This window comes from Lissotriton vulgaris, unplaced genomic scaffold (assembly GCF_964263255.1).
Source record: "Lissotriton vulgaris unplaced genomic scaffold, aLisVul1.2 SCAFFOLD_971, whole genome shotgun sequence".
Taxonomy (NCBI): Eukaryota; Metazoa; Chordata; class Amphibia; order Caudata; family Salamandridae; genus Lissotriton; species Lissotriton vulgaris.
This window is the reverse complement of record NW_028255350.1, coordinates 658564-676356: the sequence shown is the minus strand read 5'-3', so window position 1 is coordinate 676356 and position 17793 is coordinate 658564. Positions and strand designations below refer to the sequence as shown.

Here is a 17793-nt window from a genome sequence, read left to right as displayed (position 1 = left end):
TTTAAAAATTGTATAGTATTACATTAGGAACTTTTATGAGATGGATGCCGATTGTGTCCACTCCTTGTTTGCTGATAGTACCTGTTGAAATCTGCATAAAGCATAATAACACATTCATTAAGCTGTTTAGAGAACAATCAGATAAGTAGTGAAGTTCTTCTGCTATTTGCATACTCTCTACTACTTAACCAGCCACCAGGAGAATAATGACGGTTATTTTCAAGTTATTTGCAAGGTCACCTGCAATACAGTACATTATTTCTACCATTTAGCCAGCTGCCTGGTCAATATTGAAACTTCTTTGGTACTTGTCAGGCTACTGATCAAATAATAAATAATTTCTGTTATTTAACCAGCAACCACATACTTACGTTTATTTGCTAGTTGCATGGCTGCTGCCTAATTGTACATGCTTGCCAGCAGCTGAGTAATATGTGAAGTGTTTGGCCAAATAATGCAAAACTTCTGCTATTTAGCCTGTGACCAGGTAAACAGTGAAGTTTCCTTGTAATTTGTGCAGCTGCCAGCCAAACACTGCAAAAAGAGTGCATAATCACTACTGTTTAGCGAGCTGTTGGGTTAATAGTGATGTTTTTCTGCTATTTCCAAGGCTGCCGGCCACATAGTAAACCAAATCTACTATTTGGCCAGCTGCTGGATAAATAGCCACGACCAACTGAAAAGGCAGGCAAATGTCTGCGGCTCTATCATGATAGGCTTTAGTGGCCCAGTGCACCTGTTTGCGCTTGCTGCATGTAAAGTAAATTCATATAACCTGTTATTTTTTTTATTTATTGGTCTGTCTGCAGCTAATATTGCTCAGAAATTAATTCACTGTACCCAACGCAGGCACATACAAACAGGAGCTGAACTTCGTCCTTTGGTAGATAAGGTCCCTTCATTTCATATGATGCACACTTTCAGTTTCTCAGGAATAGAAACCATGAATGCAGTCAATTAACCTTGTGACTTTGATTTATATTGGGACACTTCTATGCAAGTGTCAACTTTGAACCACGGGGAGGAGTCAAGGGGAGAAGTCTGAGACATATCTACACCTTCAGAAAACGCATTTAACAAGTCACTGCCAATACATCTTCCTTCGGTAAAGAGTAAAGCGGCTGCAAAACGGGGTAAGCTACAAAAGTTAATTTTTTAGATAATGTTATCTTGATTATCCTTGCTTGCTTTAGGCCTGTTTCAACTTTGATACTCCACTCGTTTCAGGACTCCAAAACAAGAACGGGAACAGTCAGGAGCATTAAAATTCAGCAAGATCTGGGTAAGCAGCCCAGGCAGGCATCAGGGAATAATTCAAACCACAACAAAACAAAGCTGGCATTTTAAACATCCACCTTTGTTGACATATGGAGGCTTCCATCAATGTCACCTGGGAAGCACCAGGACAGTGCAAACTAAAAACTATCCTTATAACAGAGTTTTTCCTGATGCAGGGTACAAGGTACACAACACTGTTGAAAAAGTGCCGTGTCTACGTCTCTCTATGTCTGAATGTCAGCTGCAACATATGCAATGTTCTTTAATGTTCTTAGTAAAGCAGAAAATCAGTCATGCTGCACTCCTCCAGGAGCAATCAGCTTAATAAGGAAAGGTTATCTCTCATGCAGACTTAGGCTGCACTCATACCTCACAAATATCACCTTCATAGTACAAAGCACAAGTCAGAAGAAGTGTGCAGTTATTAGCTCCTGATGTGATGCCTGCAGTTCCTGGATTAACAAAGACAATTGTGAGTTATAAGAATCATAGTTGAATTAATCTGGGATACTCTGATACAATATAGTGTTTGATATGGTTCTTGCAGTGGGAGTGGTTATAATATAGTTATCACGCATGGAATGCATATAAAACGTAGCATCCAGACACACACACAGGCTCCCACCTTGCACACACATCATCTCAGACCTCAAAGAGCTCCACTGTCTCCTCGTCCCCAAACACATAATTATCACACTCTTCACAAACAGTTATAAAGTCGTGCATAATCGGGGTCTCTCTTACCTTAACAACGTCATCAATTTCCAATCCCCTACCAGAAACCTATGTTCTGCTGGCCTTCTGCTCACTGACATACTCTGAATCCTCAGAGTCAGAGCCGGTGGCTACACCTTCTCGTATCTCACACCCAAACAATAGCCTGGAACAACCTCCCCCTCAGACTTCCCCTGACCATCAGAGCCATCTCTCCACCCCCTAGATTCCGCAAGAGACTGAAGACATGGCTCTTTACCTAGACCTCAGATTCAGCCAGCCCAGTCCCCTCTCATCTAATGCCTGTCTGTATACCCGCTAGAGTGAGCTGTGCGCTTTACAAAATGTCAAAATATAACATGTGAAGATATAGTTCAAAACGATGTGTGTGTGTCTTTTCTATCCCAGACAATGTAATTGGGATAAACACCCATAGACGTAACACATGTTGGCTACAGTTCATATAGTGACTGAAATTCTGAAATAAAAAAAACTGCTTAAGCTTCTTTATGGACTAACTTTGAATCAGATACCAAAGAATTAGTACAAAGCTGTGAGAAACCAAGACCACTTTGTAGTGCCCCCCCACCCCCACACTTTTTGCCCCCATTTTGAATACTAGATGCTAATTTTCTGACTTTGATTGTGCCCTGGCACTGCTAACCAGACCCAGGGCCAGTGCTCTGTGCGAAAGGTACATGGTAATGACATATAATTACAGTTGGAAATTGCAACCTACCTGTAAGTCCATAGTGTATGGCAGTAAATGCAGGTTTAGAGGCCCAGTGGCTTGGATGAACTTAAGTGGGCACAACTCTGTTGCCTATTGTCATTTTAAAGACAGCCCTGCTTTGCAGGCAGCTTTTAAAATTAAAGTATATGCAAATTCGACTTTCTAATTAAAGGTACTTCTAAAGTCTTGAACAACCTTATTTTTACATAAATATTACCCATAAGGTCTTCCTAGGTGCACAGGGGTGGGGCGCTTTGTAACCATAAGCAAGGACATTATAAAATATGTTTTATATGCCTTGGTGAGGGAAAGACTATCATCTTCTTTTCTCCCATTGTATCACATTGACTCCATAGACTAACATGTAAATACTTTAATAAAATGTTACTATTGATAAAAGGGAGCTAAATACATACTTCATAGTATCAATATTATAATTAGAATATATCCAAGAACTTGTCAAGGTTAGATTTGTTATAACTATCACAGAAAATAAGTGATATTAATTGCTTTTCTGATGAGCCAAAATCCAGCCTTCCAGCAGGTCTTTTCTGACTGGCCAGCCTCAGCTAAGCTGAACCAACCTGCCTTAATGAGGCGTGCGGTGTCCTGGGCTGAGACAAAAGAAGCCTCTGGTGGGAGGGGAACTGCAGCTGCAGAACAAAAGGCAAGACGGGGGTGGAGGAGCTAAACTGGTTTTTAAAGGAGGGAATGACAGATCACTGGCTCATCCCCACAGCTTTCCACCCCAGCCAGACAGGAACCCCAATAATTAGTTTAACAGTGGGGCTAGAAGGGGAGTGTTAGGGAAACTTAGCCACACCAGTGGGATGGTGTAGAGAGAGTTTCTCCATTTTGGAATTTGAAAAAATAGTGCTTTCTGGGTCACCCAATAACACTGGATACAAATGGGGAGATATGCCCAGCCACTCAGAGCCCTGCCTGAAACAAGACAATGAAGAACCGCCCTGCTGCAACCCTGGCCTGCCCCCCAAAGGACTGTACTCTGGATGGCTGCACATGCTGCACACAGTAGGACTACAGCTCTAAGGAATTTGCCTAGCTTCTAAAAGTGAAGGAGTGGGCTCCCTGAAAGCAGGAGGTTAAAAGAGCTCCACCTGCATCATCTCCACCTAGAAGAACCGAGCTTGACAGCCTCCGGTGAACATTTAAGAATTTGGCTAGGCGCATTGTGGTAAACATAGTCCCAACATCCTACAGACCATCACAGAGGTTCTAGATGCTTGGATTGGTGTTTTGGACACTTTGAACCCACAAATAAATCTTCTGGAAAAAGTACCAGAAGTTTAGAGAACTTTTCGGAATAGCTCCACAAGTTGTCGTGGAGACTCAATCCTCTTGACGCCAAACGTGACCCAATCTGCATTTGAGGTTTGTTCCTCTGAATGCTCACTGAACCAAGGTGCTCTTCTTGACTTAGATACTGGTCTCTGGAGATGCCTCGCTCAACGTAAAAAGAAAAAAGATCCAGAAAAAGTGGGAAGGTATACTCTTGACCAAGGCCTCCTGCTCCATGCATCTGACCTGCACTCAATCACAGTGCCACTCAAACGTTGACTTTGTCCGGTTAAAGCATGACCAGATGTCCCTAGTTGGCACTTTTAATTTTAGGCACTAAAAAACATTTAATTTAAAAAAAATCATATCTCCATTTCCCCACCTTGTATTTTTGTCATTTTGGAGTCATTTTAGACATTAAAATATTTCGTATTTCTATAAATTGCTATTGTGTGTTTTTTTTATTTATTTAATGTAATGGTCTTTTTAAATGCTTTACACACCTGTGACCTAAGTTAAGCCAGCCTGCTGCCAATGGTTGAGCAAGGGAATAATTTATTGAGACGTTGACTGGACCTTATATTGTGATTGTGCACCTCCTAATTAACCACCTTCCAACATTTGATGTTCAGCGGTGTGAATAGTACCTGTGTTTAAACTACACCATACAGTAATCAGTGAAGGTCTTTCAAAATCTATTAAATTAACTTAGAACAAAAATTGAATTCTTACATTTTTTAATTTGAACTATTTGTTTTAAATGTATTTTTAATTTTACTAAATTGTTTTATCTCCGCCTTGCAAAGTTGTTTTGTGACCCAAAACTAGGGATACCATGGAGATTGTTCCGGCTACCCTGTCAAAACTCAGAGTAGCTGAGCTCAGGGTACAGTGCAGGTCCAGGGAGCTCCCTAATGCTAATAAGAAAAGGAAGGCAGAACTGATTAAGTCCCTTAAGGCCTGGGCACATCCAGCTCCAGAGAGAGAAGGGGAAGGGGAGACTGACCCCTACTACAACTTCCAGTAGGAGGATGATGACAACATGTCCATAATTTCCAGTACCAGGTTCATACTTCAATCTGGTGGAGGGAGGGAGGGAGGGCTCCCCACGGAGGAACCACAGCTATCCTTTGAAGAGAGACAACTGCAGGCTCATTTATCTTCCATAGCTATAGAGAAGGTGAATCTGAAACTAGCTAACAAAAGTGGGCAAGGGAGGATGGGAGAAGAAATAGTGGCAGCAACAATGAGGAAGCTGCTGAGATGTCTAGGAGTGGTGGGTTTGATCCCAGGCTTTCCAAGGGGATAGTTCCCAAGTATGAAGAGGGGACAACATCAACAAATGACTGACTGAATTTGAAAGGGCACTTAGCATGAGAAGGGTTCACTCCAAATAGTGGGGTTCACTCTTGTGGGAATCGATCCCTGTAGCTGCGAGGGATTGGCTTGTGACCCTAGAAAGGAGTGAGGCAGAATCCTACTCACACATGAGGAAATGTCTAGTCAGGAGATTTGGTCTTACCCAAGAGCAATACAGGATGACTGCTCTGGGGATGAAGTTGGGATGGGGAGGAAGTTCAGGGAAACCCAAAAAGTAAACACACAGTCCTGGTTGGGCTTTGTAGACATCTCAGTGAAGGCACTAGGTGGCTGGATTAAAGGTAACCAGGTGAGTACTTATGAGGGGCTGTACGATTTAATCCTCATGGGTCACAGTCTGATTCATTGTGTACAAGAGAAATTACACCAGTATCTAGTGGACTCAAAGCTGTCTGGTCCCAGAGGACTGGGGGAGACATCTTATGAGTGGGTGAGAACCCGGGTTTTAAATCAGCTCCTTGGGAGCAATAGCCTGGAAAATGAGTATTCAACTTACAGTTCAACTCTTGTCTTACAGTATATATCTCCAACTCTGTGCCAAGTGCTTGAGGTCAACATATCTTTCCATTAGTGTATTCTTGTACTAACCTAGAATAAACATTAGTGGAGAAATCATCTGTTTAATAATCTGACAAATAAGTAACTAAATGGATCTTTCTTAGTATTGTGTGTAGGTGAATTAGTAACTATCTTTGCTTTGGTCTCTGGCTCTGTTTTTAAATAAAATCCTATTAGTACCATGGTAATCATTATTACTGTTATTACAAAAGTTGAACCCAAAAATGATTTACACTTATTTCTAATATAACACATTCTCTTTGCATCACACAAAGTACACTTGAATCCAGCAGCTTGTAACATGTTCTGATATGTAGCTTCTTAGGTGCAGTTAAATTTTTCTTTTTGTCCAGCAGTTTAGTTTACAAACAAACAATCATTTACCCTACTCCATGTTATTCCAAATATGTTATCTCCACCCATCTGCAGCTCACTCTAAGATTGGTCTTCTGTAAAACAAAAAGCTAAAATAGCAAATATATAACAGGCACAGTTCATCAATTTTCTTCAATTTGTTGGCCTAAGGTTCCTTCATTTCTTTGTCATAATCTTTAAAATCATTCTCAAAACTCTATTCTCAAGGAGGCTCAAGTAGATTTATGTTGCACAAGTTTTCCAAAGTGAAATGCAAAGCTGTGTCCACGTAGTATTACCATTCAGGCGCTGAGTATCTGCAATAGGGCACCCATGCTCTTTTTGATATTCTGAGAGTTTGGCCTTTTGGCTCTATGCCACTATCATCATTGGACTCAGTCTCTTCAGTTATAGTTTCTGGGATTCGAGCTATTGAAGAACTCATTCTTAGACTCCCATGTTCATCGCTTTGTGGTTATTCTGCTTGATGATTTGTTCTTCTTGATCCGGTGCTGGTTCCTTCACCTGGATCCTCTTCTTCTGCCCCTCCGAAGAATTCTGCGACACTCTCTCAGACTACTTCCACAGTAAAATCACCAACAACCACAACAATTTCAAGGTCCAGATTGCCATCTTCAATCCCAACAACCTCAACCAACCAGCAAACCTCAGCCAAATCATTACCACCTGGTCTCCGCTTCGTGCCCTGACCTTCTCAGCCATCATGTCTTCCATCCATTCTGGGGCTCCCATTAACCCCTGCCCCCACCACCTCTACAACCTCATAACAAATCCAGTCAGCGCACAACTCATCAGCATCCTCAACACCTCCACCTCCACAGCAACCTTCCCAGACAGATAGAAACATGCAGACAATAGACCCCTCCTAAAGAATGCCTCCACGACCCCAGTGATCTCAAAAAATATTGTCCGATCTCCCTGCTCACAGACACAGCCAAAGTACCTCAGAAAGCCATCAACCATCTGCTCATTGAATTCCAGAACAAAACCACCTACTGGATGCCTCACAATATGAGTTCCATGCCAAACATAGCACTGAGGCCACACTGACTGCTGCCACAGACGACATCAGAACACTCCTCGACTGCAGGGAAACTGTGGCCCTGATCCACCTTGACCTCACTGTGGCGTTCAACACCGTCTCCCACAATACTCTCATCAACAGACTTCACAACATAGGCATACAGGAAGACGCCCTCAAATGGATCACCTCCTTCCTTCCAGGAACTGCCTCCCTTCACCTCTGCCCCAAAGAATCCACATGCGGCGTATCACAAGGATCACCCCTCAGCCCCATCCTGTTCAACATCTACATGATCCCCCTCACTGATGTCATCTGATCCCACAGTCTCAATATAATCACCTACGCAGGCAACACTCAACTGATCCTCTCACTCACTGAGGGCCCCTCTAACGCCAAAACCAACCTCTGCAAAGCTATGACCCTCATAGCCAAATGGATGAGAGACAACTGCCTCCCACTCAACTCTGCCAAAACTGAAGTACTGAACTTCGAGAAGAACAACTCCGCACGGGACCACAGCTAGTGGCCTGCAGAACTCGGACCTACAACCACACCGACCGGCCACTCACGCAACCCCGGTATCATCCTCGACAGAAAACTGACCATGTAATGACGTATTAATTCAGTCACCTCCTCCTACTTCCACACACTTAGCATGATCCAAAGAATCTTCAGATGGATCACAATCAACATAAGAAAGACCGTCACTCATGTCATCATCACCAGCCTCCTCGATTATGGCAATGCCCCCAATGCCAGCATCTCCACCCAGCTCCTCAGACTCATCCTAGACCTCCCTTAATGAACCCACATTTCCCCACACCTGGGAGACCTCTACTGGCCCCCCATTCAGAAGTGATGCAGTTTCAAGATCCACACGCATGCCTACAAAGCCCTTTAAGACCCAGAGCCTGCCTACATCAACCATCGACTGAATTTCCACCAACTTTTTAGAGACATGCGCTCCTCATCACTTGCCCTCACACACGGACCCTGTATCTGTCGCAGCTGCTGCGGTGGCTGCTCCTTCTCCTATATCACGCCAAGACTTGGAACGACCTTCCCCCAGCTCTGTATTGCCCCCTAGCTGGCAGACTTCAGAAAGAGACTCAAGACCTGGTTCTGCAATGGAGACACAGTGCTCAGGTACCCCTAGGGGTGAAAGTGTTTTGCCTTACAAATGCTGATTGATTGATTGTGCAGATACAACTTTTATTGCGCTATCTGTGATTCTATCTCTGCTTCAGGTACTTGGACTTGCCTCTCTGCTCGCTGGTTTTCACCCCTCTCTTCTTCCTGCTGTTAAACTGACAATGATGCCAATGGTCTGGATGATCTCTCCACTGGTGGTGCGGTCGCCCAAGCTCTTTGTTCAGGTTCTTAGATCAATGGAACTTCTTCTGGCTTACTCACTCTCTTGGTGTGTGAGGCATGAATCCATTTTGGAACACCAGCGCACCTAGCAGCTGTATTTGTAGTCCGGATCACGTGGAAGGGCCCTTTGCACCCAGGTTCAAGACAAGTCTTCAGAACTTGCTGCTTAATCACAACTCAATCACTAGGTTTGACATTCACTGTTCTTGATGTGGACTTTGTGTTGCAGCTGAAATCTGATGAGTGATAGAATGAATCACCATCAACCAATCCCTTGCAGTAGTCCAAGATAATATTGTCAGTAATATTCAAAGTTGCATTTGTAGGAACTGCAGGTAATCTCATTGCCCTGCTCAACCAGTATTTCATCGGGAGACAACCTCGTTTTCCTGTCTGGAATACATTGAATGCTCTTCAACTCCAAAGGAAATGCCTCTGGCTCATTTAGAGACGTTGAAGTGCAGACTTTTGCCAATGTAGATTTAATGGTACCATTAAGCTGCTCTATGATACCAGAGGCTTCTGGTCTCTAACTGCAGTGTAATCTTTGTTCAATCAGTAGGGTTGTGCAGATCTTTTTCAACTCTTCAATATTGAAGTGCATTTCTATATCTGACTCAAGAGAAATAAACAGGCTGACCTTGGCTATTAATTCTCATATTAACAGTTTAGCTACAGTGAGACTATCATGTCTTCTGGTGGGTAGGCCTCCACCCATCTTGAGAAGATGCACACGAACACCAGAATATATCTCAGCCTGTTTTGAACAGGCATTTTGATAAAATCTATCAGCACCATATTGAAAAGACAACCTGATCTCCCTATGTGTGTCACAGTGACGCATGTTGTCTTTCCTGCATTCAATTGTTCACATATCACACACCTCTGGCAGCTCTCCTCTGTTAACATCTGGAATCTGGGGTTGTACCAACTTTGTCGTGAAAGCCTTCCCATTGAATCCCTGCCTAAGTGTGTATATCCATGGTAATATCATGTCATTGAAAACAACAGACAGTCTGGTAAAACTGGTTTCCAATCAGCCGACATCCAAATTTAGTTAGTATTTTTCTCACAACCTGCTTTTACCAAACTGTTTTGTTCTGCTGCTGACACATTTTCCTGCACCCTTTTCAACTCATTCAATTTGTCAGTGACTTTCATCAACATGTTAAAAGAACTCTCCCCTTCTGACTCACATGTGAATTCTTCACTGAATGTGCAGGCCAGTAAAGCACAATATCTAGCAACTGAATCTACATATCTGTTGCTCCTCATTGCAACATATCTATTACAACACTGATGAGCTGCACATTTGACCACTGCAATCTCTCTTGGCAACTTTAAAGCCTCCAACAACAACATAATGGAGGCACCATTTCTGATAGGCATGCCTGAGGAGGACAGAAATCCACAAAAATTCATGGACAACACCAGACTCGTCCTGGCTATCTACAAAAATGGTGACTTTCATTTGTGCAGTTAAACTGCCTGCTCTGGTAAGGGTGATAAATTCGGCAACTTGTGCTGAGGTGAGCCATCCACAAACAATACACGGTCAGGCTCAATCAGGGGTCCATATTTTATATCTAGTCAGGGATTAGTGCATGTATCTGACATCTAGGCAATCAGGTTCAATTTAATCACAATCAACATCGTTTACAGGCAACAGTGTTGAAGGGTTAAGGATTGTGCATCTCTATATAGCTATGCAAATCTCAGTATTTTTGGAAGATAGAATTGTTTGTTCATAGTGAGTAAGTCCGTTGTGGGTTAAACATTGTGTTTTCTGTCTTGATTACAACAACTCCATAGAGTGTGGGACCATAACAGTTCAAGGGTATCCCATCACTACGTTCTCACTCTTTTCCAGACTAGTGCTTATCGCAGCAACCACTTTAAAGCAATCAAGAAGAATTGTAACTACAGGGTCAAGAGCAGTACAAAAGTAGCAGTTGGTTTTCGGGCATCTCCATGCATCTGGGTCAACACTGAGAGAGCGTACCCATCTCTTTCACTGTTTGAATTCTTTTGAATAATAAAGCATTCCTAGTGTTGGGGCACAACAACATTTTTCATTCAACTCTAGAAACGCTTTTGCACATTTGCTGTCCCATGGAATCAGATCAGACACATCTCTGTGTGTCAACCTCAGTAGAGGTTTCGTCATTAAGGAAAAGCTTGGTCTCCACTGTCTACAGTAGCCAACCATTACCAAAAACATTCTGACTTCCTTCTCTGTTCATAGTGAGTTCATCTGCGTGATAGCTTTGCTTTTTCTGGAGACACCTTTCTAGTTCCCTTCACAATGATGTGTCCCAGATAATGAACTTCCTTTTGACAGTTCTGCAGTTTCCCTGGAGACACTTCGGGTCAAATGTATCAAAGTTCCATTTTGCATTCCCTAAAAATTGAATTTTAGTTAATCGCTATTTCGGGAATGCAAAATGGTACGTAAGAAAAAAGCGATTCCCTAATAGCGATTCCTACAGAGTCCCAATCACAATTAGGGAATCACTATTAGGAAAACTACTCCATTCATTCCTAGAGGCCTAAGGGCCCATAGGTATAAATGGTTTTGCATCAATTTTCCTCCTATCCCTACCATCTTCTAGCTTGCTGATCTAGTGCATATTTGTGCTGATGGAACTGTGGTATACTAAGGGAAACAGTCACAAATGTGTAACACATGACGGGCTCCGAGACAGTAGAAGATGGAGGTTTGATATGTCTCAGTGGCAGAGGAGAGTGCAAGGCTATTGTGACTGCATTGTACTATGAACAAGCCAAACAACTTTTGCTATGTTCTACGTCCGGGTTAAAGACTTTCTGCTGCATTTTGCACATGGATTACTGTGTCCTGACCCAATGAAAATGCTGCCTTCTATCTATTTACTATGGCCCTTTGCTTACTTTTATGGTAGGCTGCTGATGTCTTCTCAATTTCTACTCTCGACTGACCCTGTGTCAATGCCACAGAAGCTGCCCAGGCTGCCAAGAGACAGAAAGTTGCTATTGTTCTCTGATTTACCACTTTCATTGCAATGTCAGCAGAAGCACCAAGGTTGAGATGGAGGTGCAGAGGGTAAAGACATTTGCAAATGTGCTAAACATCTCTGATTACCCAATTTCAGGACATTTTTCTGGCTTGCCTGGCTTTTCTAAATCAGACCCCCAGTGTGAACTGATTAGGATACTACTAAGGGGTCATTTGCAATTCCTTCATTTTGAAGCTTGAGTTAATTCCAATTCAGGTGGATACTTTCCAGAATCGGGCTAGATATATTCAAATTAGTATTAATAATGCTCCAATAGGAACAGTCTAGTCCAAAATGTCAGCCCCAGTCCCTTCTGAACAATAGCGAAAGCAACATTACACCAGTTTTGAACTGGTTACACTTCGTCTAAGAGGTATCGTTTGAGTCTAGTGGCACAAGGAGTATAGGGCCCATGTCCTGGCATAGTTATAGCACTTAGTATATCACAATGAAGAAAACACAAAGGTGATGGTGGAATATCCGTTGCCAGTTACTCAGGCTGCGTTTCAGTCCATCAGTTTTCACCCACTATGCCACACAGACTGTAGGAAGATGGCCAAGTCTATTGATGGTGATGAGGGGTCTCACATCTTTACTCACCTTTATGAGAAGTGTCTTTCGAAGGCAATGTTTTAAAAGCTAATCAGTGTCCATGTAGGGACCAAAATCAGACACCAAAATACAAATAGGTATTCAGAGGGGCGAGACTGGCCAGTGTATCTGCATTTTTCACTGAGCAGGAACCATCTTCATTAAATAATGAGCTTTTTGGCATACATGTAGCTTGTCAGGAATCAAACTTTCTCAAAAAGTACAATTTGTGATTACAATTTCTGGCACATCATCTGTACAAATAAAGCTATAGACATATGTTGTTTGTTTGTTACTTGAGTGCTAAGTACCTGTGCCTCTAAAAAATGTCTAACCTGAGGGATACTGTTATGCTTTAACCCTGAAATGGTATGCTCTGTGTTTCTGCATTTGTCAATCTTTCCCCTTTCAAGTAGATCATTATTCATATTAGCACCCACTGGGAAGTCCTAATCAAATTAGATGTTTTACATGAACTGCTGTTGTTTGCCAGAAATCTGCAAAAAGTTAAAGCCTTAAACGTAGGCATGAAGCATGAATGCCTGCAGTGGGGGAAACTGGGGCCCACTTGAACTAATTGCCCCCTACTGCCAGATGTCACCACCATAGAAATGTTATTTCCCCTCATCTTCACACCCTTGACTCCAGCCCATAATTGTTTCAAAAACAATTACCACCTTATAACTTAATTTGAACACTTTCAATAGAGAGCACTAGTACTTAACTATATGACTGTTGCTGTTTTAAGCAAAAAAGTATGTATGAGGTTGCAAGATCCTTCAAGATGCTTAGTGCGAAGACCCTTTTAGAAGTAACTGTTTTTTGTATGTGTTGATATGTAAATGCCATATTGTTTTATTCATTCTTCATATATTTTACGATTTGGCAAACACAGATTATATCAACACATTGTGTTCTGGTCCCTGTCTTTGGGCTATAATGCAGTGTAAGGCACTTGCTGGGCCAAATGTTTGTCTATCCCACAGAATGAATCCTCCAAACACCTCTAGATAGGATTGAGTTTGCTTGATGTTTTGGAATATTCCATTAGCGTTCTATTATTAATGCCCGGATAAACAATTGATTGTTGATCTATTTAATTGTGTAGGTGTAAAATAAAATGCATAATTTGGCTCATATTTTTCTTTCTTTTAACATTTTAGTGCCCCTAACACCCACCTAACCCCCTCGATTGCCTTTAACTTATATCCCTCACTGGCTCCATACAATTGTGTCAGGTGTTTGCCCCCCCCCCCCCATCTGTTTCAATATTCAGCACCTGCCACAGCCCCAAGCAACTGAATCCAGCCTTCTTCTTAACACCAACTCTCTTACATACAGTACCAAACACATACTTGAATGAAAAAAGAATGCTGCTCACAGGTTGTGGGAAAGAAATTAAGCAAAGCTGACAAGTTCAGCTGACTGATCCTAAGAAGTGAGAGATGTATAACATGTTCTCTATGACTCTCTTTTCATTGCAGAATCATGGCTTTAAAGGAGAGACTAGAGAAGCTTCAGTGTCACTTCACCTGGAGTCTAGAGGAGGAAGACAAAACTGATATAGAACACGTGAAAGAAGGTCTCAACATCAGAATTCAACACACACCATACAACAACCGTTCCACCTTTTACGCACTGCAGGCCTATATACACCAGCGGGAAGGAAGATGCCAGAAGGCCTTTCAAAGTCTTAGGACAGCTGAAGAGTGTTTGGGAGAAGGTCAACAAGCTAGCTTGAAATGGTCTAAGTTGGTCATCTCTGGTAACTACGCCTGGATCTACTATCATTTGTGCAACTATGAAATGGTAGAGCAATACCTTGACAAATCTGACACAATTAGTCAGTTTCTTTCTTATCCCTCTCAATCTTCACCAACTATTCCTGAGATTAGCGGAATGATTGGTTGGTCCCTAATAGCAATTGGTTTTCGATACGGAGAACGGGCAGCAATCTGTTTCCAGGCAGCATTGTTAGAAAACCCCCAAAATGTGGAATTCAGTGCTGGGCTGGCAATAGCACTTTATGCAGTGACCAGACACTACCGTGCAGGCACAGAACAAAGAGAAAAAGCTATTTCCAAACTTAAAGAAGTCATCCATCAAGAGCCTATCAATTATGAGTGTAAGGCCTACCTGGCTCAGCTGCTTAAGTATTCAGACTTCGGTCAAGCACAAGAACTTGCAGAAGATGTGTTGCACAACAGTCGCGATCCAGAGGTCCTGAGAAAAGTGGCACAAGTCTTTCTACCACAAAATTTTAAAAGATTCCATGACATTTTAGAGCAAGCTATATCCATGGATGGAGATTATTCCCCACTTCTTAAAGACCTGGGCAGCTTCTACCAGAGACAACTCACAAAAAATGGAAATGCAAAGATTGTGTCATCAGAAAAAGCTATAGCAGCAGGGATCCAGGCTTACAAACGAGCCATTCAATTGGCTCCACTTTGTATCTTTGCAAAAATTGGCTTAGCAGAAATGTATGGAGAGAATAACCAACAGACCAACCAGCAAGAGATATATGATTATCTAAAGAGTGAACTCCCTAATGCCAGTGAGACATGTCAACAAAAGTTTCATGTCAGCTTCGGGAGATTTCTCTATAAGAAAAATTTGCTAAATGATGCAGCCAAGGAATTTGTAAAAGGCGTTAAAATGTCTAGTGATTCAAAGAGCAGAGATGAATGCAAATCTGAGTTGTCAAAGATAGTTAATTTTTTTAAGCGAGATGGCAGAAAAGAAGAGGCTAGGGATCTCTCACGATTCCTCTAGGAGATCTAGAAAGGAAGAGTTAGCTATGGCCGCAGAAGATCAAAGTGCATAAAATTGAATCCTAAATGGAAACTTCCTAGGAAAAGAAAACCAAAACCTTGGATAAATAGGGCAGAACAAATGTTTTCTGAAATACTAGAACAATGAGGACATGGTCTAGTGTGAGCTACTAGCACAGGGCCCAATGGACAATGCATTTGTACCCTTACGGTATACTTTAGAGGGGAAAAGATTAATATAAGTGTAAATCTCAAGCAAATAATTAAACTTCCAAAAACGGTTCCAATGTCAGCCCCGAAACCAGCCACCCCAACTGTGGCAGCACCAGCACCAATAAATTTGGCAGCAGTGTCAATGTCCCGGCTAATTGCACTAGTCTGCGTTATGCGATTACGCACTAGTAAATAGATTTGGTAATGCAGAAAATTCTGCTAGCAAGTCAGAGTCCTGAAATTTCTCTGTGAGCTAATCCGCTTACAGGCGCGCTAGTCTACAAGGACACACCTTCATCAGATGCTGTACATCCATAAAGATATGGGTTTCTGTTATCCATAAACCTTTTATAAGTGCTCTCCTGGTGTTTTTCCCTCCCTGAATATTGAGGACAGGAGTCTATAGGTGAACATATTGGAAAGGGAAAGCAACATCCCAAAACTAGAGGGAGTACAAGAAATGATATATCATCTCCATAGGAAAATTACTTTTCCTGTGGAGAAACATAAATGAATATATTTAACACCAGAGTTTTTAAATTTGTCATGTCTGTATGTGAAAAGGTTTACCCCTGTGAAAGCTTATGTGAATATGTGACAGTCACAGGCTACCAGAAGTACTCTAGGAATTCTTTGGAAATGATCAAAAAAGTCAGAAATGCAATCACTACATCAGCCTAATCAAATGAGAGTACATTTCCAGGTTCTTTTATGAAGAGGACCCACAGATATTACATAAAACATAGAAATTACATCATGTTTAAAACATTAATAGGTTGTAGGAGGGGAATATCGATGCTTGCATATTATTACAGAAGGGGATGCTTACATACATGACAGTCGTGGAAACTCAAATTAACTCACAGTGAATTTCTGAGGATGTATTGAATGTAGTGTATTTTCCTACGGTGTGGTTTGTAATTCTCTCTCTCTATATATATATACACAATGTTTTAGTATAATGCCCTGATAAGCTTAGCATGAAGGATGTAAAATAGTATAAACAAAATTATTTTAAAAGTTTAAGCTAATGTGCCTGGTACATTCAATTCAACAGATACTACATAAAAACGTTGATTCATAACGTAAGCACGTTAGCATAATAAACTACACACCACTTAGCTATTAAAGTTATTTATGAAAAATGATTAAAAATAAATTGAAACATGTACACATCTCCATATTTACTAATAAACTACAACAGGAAATTTCACGATTCTAGTCCACTTATTTCACAGCATTATAATCAAACAGCAAATGTTTTCTGTTACTTTCCTGTTTGACTGTTTCATTTCTCCCAGTAGAGTGCTGTAATGCTGCCGTGTTCCGGATGCCCTCTTAGTAGTACCTCAGTGGGGGTGACGGGCTTGGGGGGGACACTAAGACAAAGCAAAAAAGGCAAGAAGTCTTTGGGATGTTTGGAAATCGGAATTATGTTAGAAAGAAACAGCTCACTGGAAAAGTCACAGGTTATAGAGTCTGTTCAAGCAGAGCAGTGAGGTTGCAGAACCAAAAAGGAGATTCTGTAATAGAGAGAATGATATAAGCTTTAGGTACGCCTGGGGTGAAGGAATGCAGTCAGTGGGGAAGATCAGCTGGGGAGTGGAGTTCTGGACTTTTTGGTTCCGTCCAGAGGTGTCAGGGTACAACACCCAAAGACCCCGGAGTTCCACCTGCCTTGGTGCACAAATGAACAGAAACACGGGCTTCTCGATGGTGGCGTCAAAGACCAAAGGTTTATTACTGCAGGGACACAGAAGTCACAGAATCTACACACGGGCAGAGACTAGGAGCCTGTTCAATTTGTACAAAGTGGGTTGCTCCTTATATACGGTTTTTTATGCTAGGGGCAAATTCTTTACATGTAATACATTCCAAAAACCTTTGTGTCTAAAACAATAAATATTTGGTGTTACACAGGAACCGTCGATAATATCTGAGGCCAAACATTGCGAAGAGAGGGGTTCCCACTAGTTTGTCACAATTCCCTGTCAATATTGCATTCAGGACCCGGACCGCCTCATCGTAAAGTTCGTTACCTCCCCCTAATAAAGATTCAGAAAGAAAGAAACAGAGCCAGGTGTGGAAGATAGAAAAGTGGGATAAGGGATGTTTGTGGGTTGTAAATGGGCAAGGCTACCGGCTTCGGCCGCCTAATCATGATCAGGTACAATGGACACGAAGACCAGTTTGGCAGGACTGGCCTCGGGCGGAGGAGGCAGCCTTTGTTGAATCATGCAGCTACAGCGTGATCTGGTTTAAGGTGCACGTGTCATGTAAGAGGTGAATCTCCGGCTAAGGCTACGTGTCCTTAATCAAAGTGGAGTGAATGAAATGATCAGAGGCTATTGCATATGTGAGGGCAAGGAAACACAAAATGGCGGCCATGATCTAAGATGGATGCCGTGGGTATATCAGAAATATGTCAATGGAAGGAGTGCTCTT

The 17793-nt window shown here is 42.0% G+C and overlaps 1 protein-coding gene across 1 annotated transcript; it reads left to right on the top strand.

The window, feature by feature from the left end:
* Positions 1 to 1006: 1006 nt before the first annotated feature.
* LOC147659158 (interferon-induced protein with tetratricopeptide repeats 5-like) lies at positions 1007 to 16556 on the top strand. The gene is made up of 2 exons (XM_086951930.1): positions 1007 to 1133; positions 13846 to 16556. Exon 2 carries the CDS (start codon positions 13850 to 13852, stop codon positions 15134 to 15136), a length of 1287 nt encoding a protein of 428 aa, XP_086808056.1. The 5' UTR covers positions 1007 to 1133; positions 13846 to 13849; the 3' UTR covers positions 15137 to 16556.
* The last annotated feature ends 1237 nt before the right edge of the window (positions 16557 to 17793 follow it).